This window comes from Perognathus longimembris, chromosome 28 (assembly GCF_023159225.1).
Source record: "Perognathus longimembris pacificus isolate PPM17 chromosome 28, ASM2315922v1, whole genome shotgun sequence".
Lineage (NCBI taxonomy): Eukaryota > Metazoa > Chordata > Mammalia > Rodentia > Heteromyidae > Perognathus > Perognathus longimembris.
In genome coordinates, this window is record NC_063188.1 from 33224638 (window position 1) to 33238204 (window position 13567).

At 34.8% G+C, this 13567-nt stretch overlaps 1 protein-coding gene across 4 annotated transcripts in view; it reads right to left on the minus strand.

Annotated features, from left to right (window-relative positions):
• Col4a5 (collagen type IV alpha 5 chain) overlaps positions 1-13567 on the minus strand; it is a 186673-nt gene that overhangs the window by 63509 nt on the left and 109597 nt on the right. For all 4 annotated transcript variants that reach the window (XM_048336891.1, XM_048336890.1, XM_048336888.1 and 1 more), the window contains exons 22-29: positions 9520-9612; positions 7902-7972; positions 7434-7625; positions 6209-6377; positions 3826-3918; positions 3634-3738; positions 2284-2381; positions 988-1138 (exon numbers count right to left, since the gene is read on the minus strand). In XM_048336891.1, the coding sequence (XP_048192848.1) occupies positions 988-1138; positions 2284-2381; positions 3634-3738; positions 3826-3918; positions 6209-6377; positions 7434-7625; positions 7902-7972; positions 9520-9612 (972 nt within the window). The remainder of the gene's footprint in view (positions 1-987; positions 1139-2283; positions 2382-3633; positions 3739-3825; positions 3919-6208; positions 6378-7433; positions 7626-7901; positions 7973-9519; positions 9613-13567) is intronic.

Consider the following 13567-nt stretch of genomic DNA (forward strand, 5'->3'; position numbering starts at 1 on the left):
TAAATGGAACAAAATGGAGAGGAATCTGTCAATATCTAGAGGTCCATTTTCATTACTTCCATTCTACAATTATACCTACACACAGTTGAAATAATGTGTAGAAAAGATTATTCACTGTGGCATGATTTGGAATGAGGAAAGATTGGCAAAATTTATCAATTTACCAATTCTAGAAAATTTAAACTAGTAGAATTAACTATAGCATACTTTTGAAACTCAATTCTAGGCAGCTACTTTGGAAAAAAAACAGTATTTCTAAGTACTGATATGAAGTGATATAAAATGATGTGAAAATAAGCAAAGTGCAAAATGCTAAATGATCTTTGAAGGAAGAGAAAAATGGGGCTGGGAATGTGGCTCAGTGGTAGAGTGCCTGCCTAGCATACATAAAGCCCTGGGTTTGATTCCTCAGTACCACATAAACAGAAAAAAATGGAAGTGGCACTGTGGCTCAAGGTGGTAGAGTACTAGGCTTGAGCTATAGAAGCTCAGGAACAGTGCCCAGGCCCTGAGTTTAAGCCTCAGGACTGGCAAAAAAAGAGAAAAATATTAAATGTGTTTGAAATTCATTATTATTTTTCTAGAGGAACAACAAAAACATAAAATCAGAAAACAAGTCTGTACATATGGGGATGGAGAGGAAAAGAGTGAATGGAGTTGGTGTGAATAAGTGGAGGCAATACTTCTTAATGTGACTTTATGTTGTTTTGAGATAAGATCCCACTTGAAGCCCAAGCTAGCCTAGAATTCCTAATCCTCTCACCTCAGGCTCCTGCGTTCTGGAATTACAGGTATAAATCACCATGACTACTTCAGTAAGGATAATGAAATTCAAGACAAAAATAAGAATAAAAAAAAAAGGTGTAGCAGTTACCTATGACATCATGGGATGGCTAGTTAATTGTGCTTGCCACCCATAAACTTTCCCAAAGATTTCAATTTCTATAACTTTCAAAGCAAATTGACAAAAGTAAATAGCCTCCCTACCTTTTGGTCCAGGTAGCCCATCCAAACCAGTTCGTCCTGGAGGACCAGGAGGTCCTGGAAAACCACGGTCACCTTTTGGGCCAAGTGTTCCTTTGAAACCTGGGAGTCCTGGTGGCCCAGGTGGTCCAGGTAGCCCAAATCCTGGCTCTCCCTTAAGAAGAAACATGGCAAGACAAAATAAAAAAACTCCCATGATTTATCTGTTGCTCTTTACTATAGAGAATTTAAATAAGAAAAGACAAGGTAATAACTTTTTCCTTGAGAAGAAGGGCAGAAAAATTAAATTAAAAGTAATTGGTATGTTAGAGAGAATATCTGAAAGGATGACAAACAGGGTTTAGCAAAACAAATTAAATGAGTTGGACTGGTTTCAGAATAAGAAAGATAACTGAAAATGCATGAGATTAAATAAGTCTACCCAAGTGAAGAAATATGATTAAAAATAATTATTTTTAATTCAACTAAATATTTTAATGGCATTGTGGGTTTTTTATGAAATGTCCACTTAGAAATAAAACACTGAAGCATTTCTAGTAGCAATGGCATCACTTTAAGATGTGGGTTAAAATATTTATCAAAGCAATAAGTAATTATTCACAAGTAGATGAAACAAATGTGAGAACCTTTAAAATAATTTTTCATCTTGGTTATTGATAAATAAAAATGTGTTATTTGCTCCTTTTAGATGTTTTACTTTGTTTCACTGTGTTTAGAGCTGGCATCATGTCCACCCTTTTTCCCAAGGTAAATAAGAATTAATGATGAAACTCAGGATGACTGAACTGATTAAATACAAAACAAAACGTACAAGTAGGGAAATTACATACCACACTAGTTTGCTGAAGGCAGATTGAACAAAGTTTGAGATTAGACAAGAGCCAAATAGAAGAATAAAAAAATAACACAAATATAGAATTATTAATTGCTATTAAACCAGTAGCAGGGATTTGCATTACATATCTTAGATGGAATCAGGACAGAGGGAATGAGTAAGAGAAAGTATCATTCACCATCATTGTAATGAATAATCACAGGCCTAACAGAAATCCAATAGTGAGTCTTTAGAGAAACAAAAGGGAAGCTAAACATGGTGTACTCTCATGTAATTGAATAACTAACCACCCCCAAAGAGGATCAGAAATGACTGTGGCCAAAATATGACCTCTTGACTTACTAAAGATGGTTTATAGCTGTTTTTAAATGAAAACAATCAGTTAACTAGTAGACTTGAGAGAGTTAGAACAAAGGAAAGTAGGAGAGATACGAAAATAAGGCGAAAATTGAAATGTCTCAGACCTTTGGTCCTGGAAAGCCTGGTGGTCCAGGAGGGCCTTCTAAACCAATTCTTCCAGGTGTCCCAGGAGCTCCTGGAGGTCCTGGAATTCCCGGAAAGCCTGTAAAATGTTGTCAGTTTTTAACCTCCAAAGAGAATACCGTTTAAGAAATATATCCAAGCAAGGTACACTGTATTCTTAAACTTATTTGTTGAATATTAACTCCTTTGTACAACTACTTAAAGATAATAAAAAAGGAAAAACATATGCACATTTTCAATCCTCTTTAGTGACCACAGTAAGGGAAAGGGACTATCAAAATTGAGAGACAAAGGACAAAAAGACAAACCAGTCCAAAAGCAATATGTACAAAACCGTTTTGTGTAAAATCAACTGTACAACACTTAGGGGGAGAGGGAAAGGGGGAGGGGGTAAATGAGGAAGGAGGTAACAAGTTGAACAAAAAATGTACTCACTGCCTTACATATGAATCTGTAACCCCTCTGTACCACAATTTGACAATAAAGATAAAAGTTTAATAAAAAAAGAAGACAAAAGGATAATGATATTTTGTACAACTATTTAGAACCAGATATTCTTCCTCAATTACTTTATGGTCCTTTTATTTTTGAGAAAAAGATAATGTATGTAGAAGAAGACATGCTCTTTGAAGAAAAGAAGAACTAGTGAAACGAAACTAAATATATGGAGTAAATCCCCCCACAAAACCACAGGACATTTTGTCCATGTATGACTTGATATAGTATGATGACATAAATATTATGTTCCTCTAATAACGAGTACAGACATTACACATACACATTTACACATAACATTAAATCTGATACTGAAACTTTTGATACCAATGAGAAATATGTTGAAAATCTGTGCTCACATAAATATGCACCCTTTGCATTGATAAGAAAAAGGTCTGTGAGGAATAAGGCAGAACACTTGAAAGAGTGCTAAACGTTTTCAAAACTCAAGAGAATAATTTTACTTATGATAAGCCATTGTATATGTATATATATGCAATAAGCCATTTTCTGTTTCCCATACATTCAAAAATAGATATTGAGTGCTTTTTATATCATTAGGAATTCAGAATACAAAAAGATGAGTACAAAATACAGTAATTCCAGTGAGGTTTTGCCTGATGAATTGTGTTTCTTTTAACATTTACAATTTAGATATTCTAACTATTTTTGAATATTTATAATTAGATATTTTTATGACTGGACATTTAAGGTAAAGAGCGTGAACTTATACATTGTGATTGTGAGTGATTATTCATTTACAGAGAACAATTACATTTAATATATCTTATTATCAAAGAACTGTGTTCTACCCTGACCAACCCAGTCCAACATACCTTTGGGACCAGGTGGTCCAGGAAGCCCAATTCCAGGGATACCTGGCTCTCCTTTGCTACCAGGTATTCCTGGGAATCCTGGTTGGCCTGGAAGTCCAGGGTCGCCTATGGAGAAATAACAGTTTTTGAAAGGGAAATGTTCAAAGAAGCCAACCAGTGATGAAGATGTTTGGAAATAGGTTCTTCTCATACCTGGAAGACCTACTTCACCATCTCTGCCTGGATGACCAGGCAGGCCAGGCTTTCCTGGCTGGGTTATTGTCCGACCTGGCTCGCCTTTAGGACCTGAGAACAAGAGTGGATCAAGAGTGAGTAGAAACTATTCACTGAATTAATAATTTCTAACTAAAAACCAAAAAAGAAAAAATCATCAGCAATCTTTAGAAACATAAAGCAATAAAACTCTACCAGAAAAGTCCACTCCCATATCACATCTTCCAGAAAGGTACCTAACAGAAGGCTAACACTTCAAAGAGGAAATATACACGACAGTTTTGAGCTTCCACAAATGAAGAAATGTGATAATTTAAGGGTCTTCACCAGATTGGTACTGAGAAAGCCATGACAACATTATTACTGGGCATTATTTCTGTGGGGGTGATCAGAATAGAGGAATTTGAATCAGTGTACTGAATAAGGAAGATCTACCCTCACCTAATGTGTGGCAGCATCATCCAACAGCTGAGAGAGCCTGGACAGAACAAAGAGGCAGGAAACAGGCATATTTGCTCTCCCCTGCCCTCAAATATGAAAATTCCCCTTTCCTCAGCTTTCAGACTCTGGAACCTGCTCCACTCTTCAATTCCCAGAACATTAAACTTGGACTATGTCACACTACCAGTTTTCCTTGATTCTTCAGTTCCCAGGAAGCAAATCATAGGAATCTCTCAGCCTCCAGTGTCAGGTAGATCCCTCCTTATCCATTCATCTATCTATCTATCTATCTATCTATCTATCTATCTATCTATCTATCTATCTATCTATCTATCTATCTCTCTCTGTGTATCATCCATCCATCATTCATCTATCCATCCATCTCCCCACCCATGTATCTATCTATCTATCTATCTATCTATCTATTTTTCATCTATTGATGAATTGATCAATCTCTCTTGAGAACCCTGAGTAACAGAAGATAGTACCTAGAAAAAATTACATTTAAGAACAGGCCAAATCAGCTTACAATATTATCAAACTGTAACAAGCAAAAGGCATATTTCTTTTTAACTAATAGTGCTTTTATGTTTTCTGTGCACAATGTCCAAATACAGTAATTCCAACAAGCTTGAAATGGGATCAGGAAAATGAAGGCTTTCTTAAATGTAACCAAAAAAATCCCTAATCCTAAGTGAAAAGATTGATGACTTTCACTACATTAAATTGATCTCTGGAGTGTAAATAGCAAACTACAGTAGGAAAAGATTTTTGTAAAATACACAGTCAAGGTGGCAGATATCAGGAGTATCACAGTTTGAGGCCAGCCAGGGGAAAAAGCTAGTGAGATCTCATCTCAGCAAATACACTGAGTGTAGTACGCAGCACCCATAATCTCAGGTACACAGAAATCATAGATTACAGGACTGTGGTTTGAGGCTGACTTTGAGCAAAAATTCTGAGACACTACCTAAAAACTAACTGAAGAAAAAAGGGCTGTCTGTATGGTTCAAATGGTAAAGTGCCTGCTAAGGCAGTATGAGGGACTGAATTCAATCCTCAGTATCACCAATAAAAGTTAATAGTTAATAGTAAATATACTGGATTTGTTCCATGAGCTATGGTTAGCCAAACTCTAGAAAAACGTGAACACATAATACCAGGAGATGTGTGCATAAATGTGTGTATGAATGTTTTTACCTAGTGTTTATGCATATATCATATACACTGAGACACCATACATGTGACTGTACATAGAAGCATATTTTACAATGGACCTGAAATGTAAGTCACCCATTTCTGCATTAACAAAAGAATGGATATATTAACTGTGACACACACACACATTTACACACTCACACATACTATGGAATACTATAAAGTAATGAAAATAAATATACTACAGCTACATTTAAATTTAACATAAAGAACATTAACCCTATGAACCCATTAAAATTAAGCTCAGAAAGAAGTAAAATTAAAATACTTTGTTTAAAAATGAACACATAAATAATAAAATGGGAGGAATGAAAGAAAATTAAAAAGTCAGAATAGTAGTTACTTTGGGAAAGGTAAAAAAGGACTATGATCAGTCCCAGACAAGGTAAAGGGGGTCAGTATTTTTTAACATGCTTATAAATTTGTAAGATGATGCGTGTGTATGTTTTATGTGTGTTCCAATTATAGTTAGTTAAATTATGTATCAGGAACAAAAATAGTAAAAACAACAAAGACACAATATTTAAAGGAAAATTTCCCTTTAAAACATCTCATTGTGTTTCCTTGCTAAGGAGATCTGAAGATTCCAAATATAAATGGCCAGAAAAATACATTTCTCCAGAAAGTAAACCAAGAGTAGACAAAAGAGCATATTTTGCATTTAATAATCAAATTTACAACAAAATAACTGCAGAAAACTTACCTGGAATTCCTGGCTGGCCTTGATTTCCTGGCACACCTTGTATGCCTTTTTCACCTATTGGGCCTGGAGGACCAAAACCAACTGGGCCCATAGCACCCATATTCCCTGGGAGACCTGGCAAGCCTGGATTTCCAGGGGGACCTCTTTCACCCTTAAAATCAATTCCACCCTGAAAATGGAAAAGTTTAATACACAAATACAAAGATAAAACAAATACCTATGAACAGATGTGACTGACTACAACATAACTATATACCCATAAACAGTTCTTAGAAGTTATATAAGAATATAGTATTGTGGGATGGTTTGTATGATTCTTTTACTTAGTTGTTCATTCCTTCAACAAATATATTTGCACTCTTTCTTCGGTGATACAGCAGAGAATACAAATTCACCATAATTTGTGCGGTCATGAAATTCATAACCTAGTATAATTCAAGAGAGTTACAGTCTACCTAACATGTTATAAAATATACTTCCCATCAAAGTACCATAGGTTGGGTCTTGTGCATAAAATGAGCCTCTGATGGAAGGAATGGTGTTGATCAATATTCACTCTATAGATTCATATATATTTTTTATAGATTTTTTTTCCAGAGCTGAGGACTGAACTCGTGGCCTTGCGCTGGCCAGTCAGGCACTCTTCCACTGAGCTAAATCCCCAGCCCCTCAATATTCACTCTATTCACAAATTCATATGCTGAATTGAAACCCCTTTGTACAAACAAAAGAATAATAAAAATTAACCCACATGAAAGAGTGAGAGGGGCAGAGAGAGAAAGAAAGGAAGAAGGAAGAAGGAAGAAGGAAGGAAGGGGGCTGGGAATAGGGCGTAGTGGCAAAACAGTCTGCCTCGTATACATGAAGCCCTGGGTTCAATTCCCCAGTACCACATATATGGAAAACGGCCAGAAGTGGCGCTGTGGCTCAAGTGGCAGAGTGCTAGCCTTGAGCAAAAGGAAGCCAGGGACAGTGCTCAGGCCCTGAGTCAAAGGCCCAGGACTGGCAAAAATAAAAAAATAAAAAGAAAATAAGGAAGGAAGACTGTTCATTTATGTTTAGTTTTTGAGTCTGTCTTAAGTTAGCAAACTTTTTGGATGTGAGCATTAAATCCAGAGCCTCACACATGTTAAGATGAGCTCTACAAATGATATACACCCCCAGCCCCTAGAAAATATTTGTGACCATTTTATATCATAATAGCAAGAATATCAAACCAACTCACAGGCTCTCCTTTGGGCCCAGGAAGCCCTGGTAATCCATCCTGTCCTGGAGTGCCAGGTAAACCAGGAAGCCCTGGAGCTCCAGGGGATCCCAGCTCTCCCTTTTGACCCTTCATTCCTGGAAGAGTGAGGATGTCACCAGGATCACCTTTAGATCCAGGAAAGCCTGGAGCACCTGGAGCTCCAGGGATGCCCTAAGTGGAAGAAAAAAGAGAGAACATTCAGCATACATAGCATCGAATTACGTGAGGCATAGGAGTACTGTATAATCAATTCAATGAAATTTACTCTGAAAAGCTAAATTTATTAGAGACCATATTTCTATTTAATATAGAATATTCATAAATATTAGGCATGCTAAAATATGTAATACCATATAAATTACACATATATCCATAGCTGAAAATTAGAGCTTATATAGATTCCTTTCACTTTTTTTTTTTTTGATTTACTATTTTCTCAAAGCTTACTGGCAATCCTTTGGGACCGGTTGCTCCTGCATGTCCTTTTTCACCCTTCTGTCCAGGAAAACCAAGAGATCCTAGTATACACAAAATAAGATGAGCATGAAGTCTGATACAAGCTCATATAAAAACCATCAACTCTAGAACACAAGTTTTAAAATATGAACCCCATTCTATCCCATTTAAGTTACATTTTTATTTTCCTCTTGTATGCATTTAAAATGGGGAAATCACCCTTTCCTTTAAATGCATTTAGCATTTTGTATCTCATAAAATATTGTATCATCTGATATTAGTAACTTCAAAGTAGCTTTTATCAGAATCTGCAGCTACCACATGATACATGAAACAATGCTTAAATACCTATATTCATCCATTACTAAAAGGAGAAGATAAAGAACAGTCTGTGGGGCTGGGAATAAGGCCAAGTGGCAAGAATGCTTGCCTCATATACATGAAGCCCTGTGTTCTATTCCCCAGCACCACATGTATAGAAAATGACCAGAAGTGGCACTGTGGCTCAAGTGGCAGAGTGCTAGCCTTGAGCAGAAAGAAGCCAAGGACAGTGTTCAGGCCCCGAGTCTAAGCCCCAGGACTGGCAAAACAACAACAACAAAAAACCAATAACAGTCTATGCATCGTCACTATCATTTATAAAATATCCCTACGTCCTTAATCAGTGCTTTCTTTGGTCTACCATTTCCTAAATTTTGATATATGAGAAATGTTTGGTACAGTGACTACATAAATTCACAAAAGCAATAACTGTTCACATAAATTAGTCACCTGAATACTGGTTTAATATATTGTATTTTGAGCATTTCAATAATTTTTCACTTGTATGTACTGAATCAGAAACTTTGAAAGTGGTGCTCAGCAATCTGGATTTCAACAAGTGTTCTAGGTGATTCTGATTTACTCCTATGTTTTATACTAATAGGCTAGAGGAACATGGCTAGGTTGATAACTTACAGACGCTGACATCCAGACTTGCTGAAATTTTTGCCAAGTTCTTAATGAATTAATGTTCTTGACATACATATTTTGACACACATATTAGATAGGTAAGTGTGATCTCAAAAATAGTAGGATATACTAATAGGTTATTGAGTAAAATGCTTGTGGGTCTAAAATGTTGGATATGGTTTTGATTAGAAATGAGGAGGGACGAGTCATACGTAGAGAGAGGAATATTGTCAGTTGGTTGCCAGAATCCAATAGAAATCTTATTCTTCAATAACTGTCTGTGACACTTCTCTAATGAATAGAAGTTCTGCCACTGGAAACTAGCTCAAGGTCCAAGTATTATGAACTTTGCCCAAGTTTTCTGGAAGAAACAAGTTTGACTGTTACATTATGTAGTTTTCCACATGGAAAATCGGAAAGATATAGCTTCTGGAACAGTGTCAAATGCTGTCATAGGAAATTTTGTTAGCTTCAGGTATTAGAAACAAGAGCCTACTTCATAACAGAAAAACATTTCATATTTATTTGCACATATAAATTATCTATAAAATGAGAATCTAGCAATTAAAACAAGAAACTAGCAACTAAAACATCTAAGAACTTACTAAAACACAATTAAGAAATATTTAAAAGATTGCCTTTAATCTGAATGTTTTACCTGGAGGACCTGGGAGACCTGGCAAACCAGGATGTCCTGGAGGTCCTGCTATACCATTCCCAATACAGTTGAAGCAGGTGTCACCTTTATCACCTGGTGAAGATCAAAACAGAAAACAAATATTGCTTAAGCCTTCTTTAGATCAGTTCTAAAGAAGTTAACAGTAAAGTTCAGCATTCCTGCCTAACAGTGTGGTTGGAGAAGCCTGAATCCAGGACTGATCTATCAAGAAATATTTACTAAGTGCCTACTATGTGTCAAGAACTGTTATAGGTGCTTGTACCACATGGACAAATTAAACAAACAAGATCTCATACCTTCAAAAAGCTCTTTGTCTACTGGTCAAAAGGGAAAGTAAACAATGAAGGCAATAATTTATTAAAATACATATGAAAGATTTTAATAAAATAGTAAACACATGTAGCTTTTAGTGTATTCAAGTACATTTGTAGGAAAAAAGTAAAGTTGAGCATGCCAGAGAGAGGTGGGTGAAAGGAAGGTTGTAATTTAAAATATGATGGGGTTGGGATAGAGCTCAAGACAAGATGGTGTATGATTTAATGAAGCATAAAAGACATTGCATATCCATAATAAGCAGAGAGCATTCTAGCAGAGAGAATAGTCATGTTTGGCACATACAAAGAACAGCAACTAAACACATTGATGGAGCAGAATGAGGAAGTAGAATCAGAGAGTTTACAGTTTATAAGGAGTGCTCTACCACAAAGCATTATACAGGCCACAGTAAACACTGTAGCTTTTTCTTTCAGTGAAAAGAGAAACCAGTAAACAATTTAAATGGGAAAAGAATATGATATAACACATTTTAAAGGTATAATTTGGCTATTAGTAATAGATACTGAGAGCAAGGATGGAAACCATGTAATGTGCTACTACAGTGATCTAGAAAAGAGACAGTAGCTTGTCTCTAGAGTGAAAGCAAAAAACATAATCAGAATTGGTGAGGTCTTGAACAATTTCAAAAGTTGAGCCAACAGAATGTTTTGTGGATCACACATATGACACAAAGGAAAAGGCCAATCCAAGAAGACTCCAAGAGTTTCAGTCTAAAAAGTAGCCTGATTTTTAAATAAGCGGGGAAAAATTGGAGTGAGGTAATTATCTTATCAGGGAGAAAGTGGCAGAAATGAGAACTATAATCAAGATATCAAGTTCAAAAACACAAAATAAGGCATTGGATATACACATATTGAACAAAACAGACATATCTGTAGGGAGACATATATTTAGAAATCACTGTCATGTCAATGATGTTTAAAAGCCACAAAATTGGATAAATGAATTTAGATAGAGAGCAAGAGCTGAACCCTAAGGCATTTCCAGTGAGAAAGTGACTATATAATTTTAAGATCCATGCAAAATACAAAGAACCTAGAATATTTAAGTTACTATAAAGCAAAAAGAGACAAATAGACACAACACAGAATAGAGGTCAGAAACAGACTCACACATATGTGGTCATATAATTTACAACAAAGTTACTAATATAATCACTGGAGAAGTTGAGGGATTTTTATGTTATGCAGGTAACTGCACATACATAAGGGATAAGTGAGCTTTAATCCTTGCTTCTGACTATAACAAAAATGAAATGAACTTAGATAAAAGATCAAAATATGGAAGGAAAAATGATAAAGCAACTAGAGAGAAACAAAATATTATCAAGATAAAGATTTCTGAAACATGGTACAGACAGCACTAACTTATATGATTAGGACTTTAATACATTTGCTTTCATTTACTAATGTGTTGTTTAACAAAAGACACAAACAAAAAATCAAGTTACAGAATGGAAGACAAATATATATAATATATTTATGTCTTATGTTATACATGCTATATATAATCTATGGGATATATATTTGGTATGGCCTATAATATCTATGTTATATAGCTTATATAACATATATAGCAACTGGAAACTCTCATGCACATATATACATATGCATATATATCCAACATATATATGCATATATAGTAATCAAATATCAAATTAAACATGAGAAAAAGAGAGTTTACAAAGAAGACTGAAACAATCATAATAAAGAAGCTTGTTATCAATGTCATCAGGGAAATATAAACTTAAAATCACTTTGGGAAATGGTTTGTTGCTACCCACAAAATAAAACCTACACGTACCCTATAACCTAGCAATTCTATTCCCAAGTACATCCACAACAAGACTTACATTGAATTTTAAAAACATGTACAAGGATGTTCATTGCAGCTTTTGTCATAGTAGCTCCAGATCAAAAGTCCATTGACATTAAAATGCATATTGAGAAAGATTTGTACAATGGAACACCAAACAGCAGTGATAATACTGTTATAAACTATTGATGTATATCATAGATAAAATACTATGTTAGGATAACTGATATATAATAAGAGTATAAAATAGTGGCCATGCTTTGTGATACTTAGAGAGAAAGAAAATTTTCACTTGTCAGAGAATCATTCCATATTTTGGTTTAGTAGATACCTATGTGCAATATAGATACACATATACACCCATATATAGAGAAATATAGATATATGTATATAATATATCCACATATGTCTACTATATAGTATACACACATATACATATGCATGTGTGTGTATATATGCATGTATGCATATATACATATATGAGTACATTGTGAATATAGTACGCATACATATACATAAATGCATAAATGTCAACGAATATAGAGGAAAAATAGGAAATGCAACATTGTGACAGCCAAGTGAAGATAGTGTTAACACAAGGGACAAAGCAAGTAAGTAAAAAGACTGAGATGTAACATGTGTATTGGTAAGTTGGAAGCTGCTAATGACTTTGCCTAGTATTTGTGAGTGGTAGGCAAAAGACTGGGATGGAAAGGTGAAACATTGATTAGAGTGTGTTTAAGAATAAATAGTTATAATCAAGCTCTCACAGTTCAAAAGATTTTCAAGACAAGTAACAATACACAGGTGTACTTAAATTTACTTGAGAGCTGACTTCTCAGCAGAAATCATGCAAGAATAGTGTGAGATCTGCATAGTGTTGAAGGAAAAAAATAAACTGTCAACTGATAATGCTGAATTCAACAAAGCTATCTTTTAGAAATGAATGGAGGACAAACATTTTCCTACACAAAAGTTGAGAGAATGTATCTTCTCCAAACCTATTCTAAATCAAATGCTAAAGAAAGTTGTTCAAATTGAAAAAAGAGACATAAATAATAAAAAGAAATCATAAGAAGATTTTTTAAAACCCTTAATAGCAAGAGTAATTATAGAAGCAAATTTGGAATACTTAGCTGGGTGCCAGTGGCTCATTTTTGTAATCCTGGGTACTCAGGAGATCTGAGATCTGAGGAACATGGTTCAAAACAGCCCAAGGAAGACCATGAGAATCTTATCTTTTAAGTAATTACCAAAAAGCCAGAAATGATACTGTGGCTCAAATGGTAGCCTTCCTTGAGCAAATATTTCAGAGACAGTACCCAAGCCCTGAGTTCAAGCCTCAGGACCCGCACACAAAAACTAGAACGCTCTAATATTGTGAGTATTTTAAATATGAACACAAAATAAAAACAATTAAAGTAATAGTAACTACAATGCTATTTTAGTGGCAAAGAAAGACATAAAATGAGATATCTAAACTTCAGTATAGATTGAGAAATGGAACATAATTGAAAACTTTTCTTATGTTTATATTATCCCTAGTTATTTGGTTCATTTAGTTCTGTTTTTATATTTATGACTAGGTTAAATATGTTGGCATAATTTCAAAACAGCTTGTTGCACTCAAAATATCCTTTTTGTAAGCCTCATGGAAAGTGCAAAGTAAAAATTTATTCTACACAATAAAAAATAATTAGCACAAAATCAAACTATATTAGAGTACTTCACCAACAACAAAGGAAGATGGTAAGGAAAATATTAAAAAAAAGTTACTCTGGGTCTGGCTCACTTCACTTAGTATGATTTCTTTTCAAATTCCTTCCATTTCCTTACGAATGGGGCAATGTCATTCTTTCTGATAGATGCATAGAAT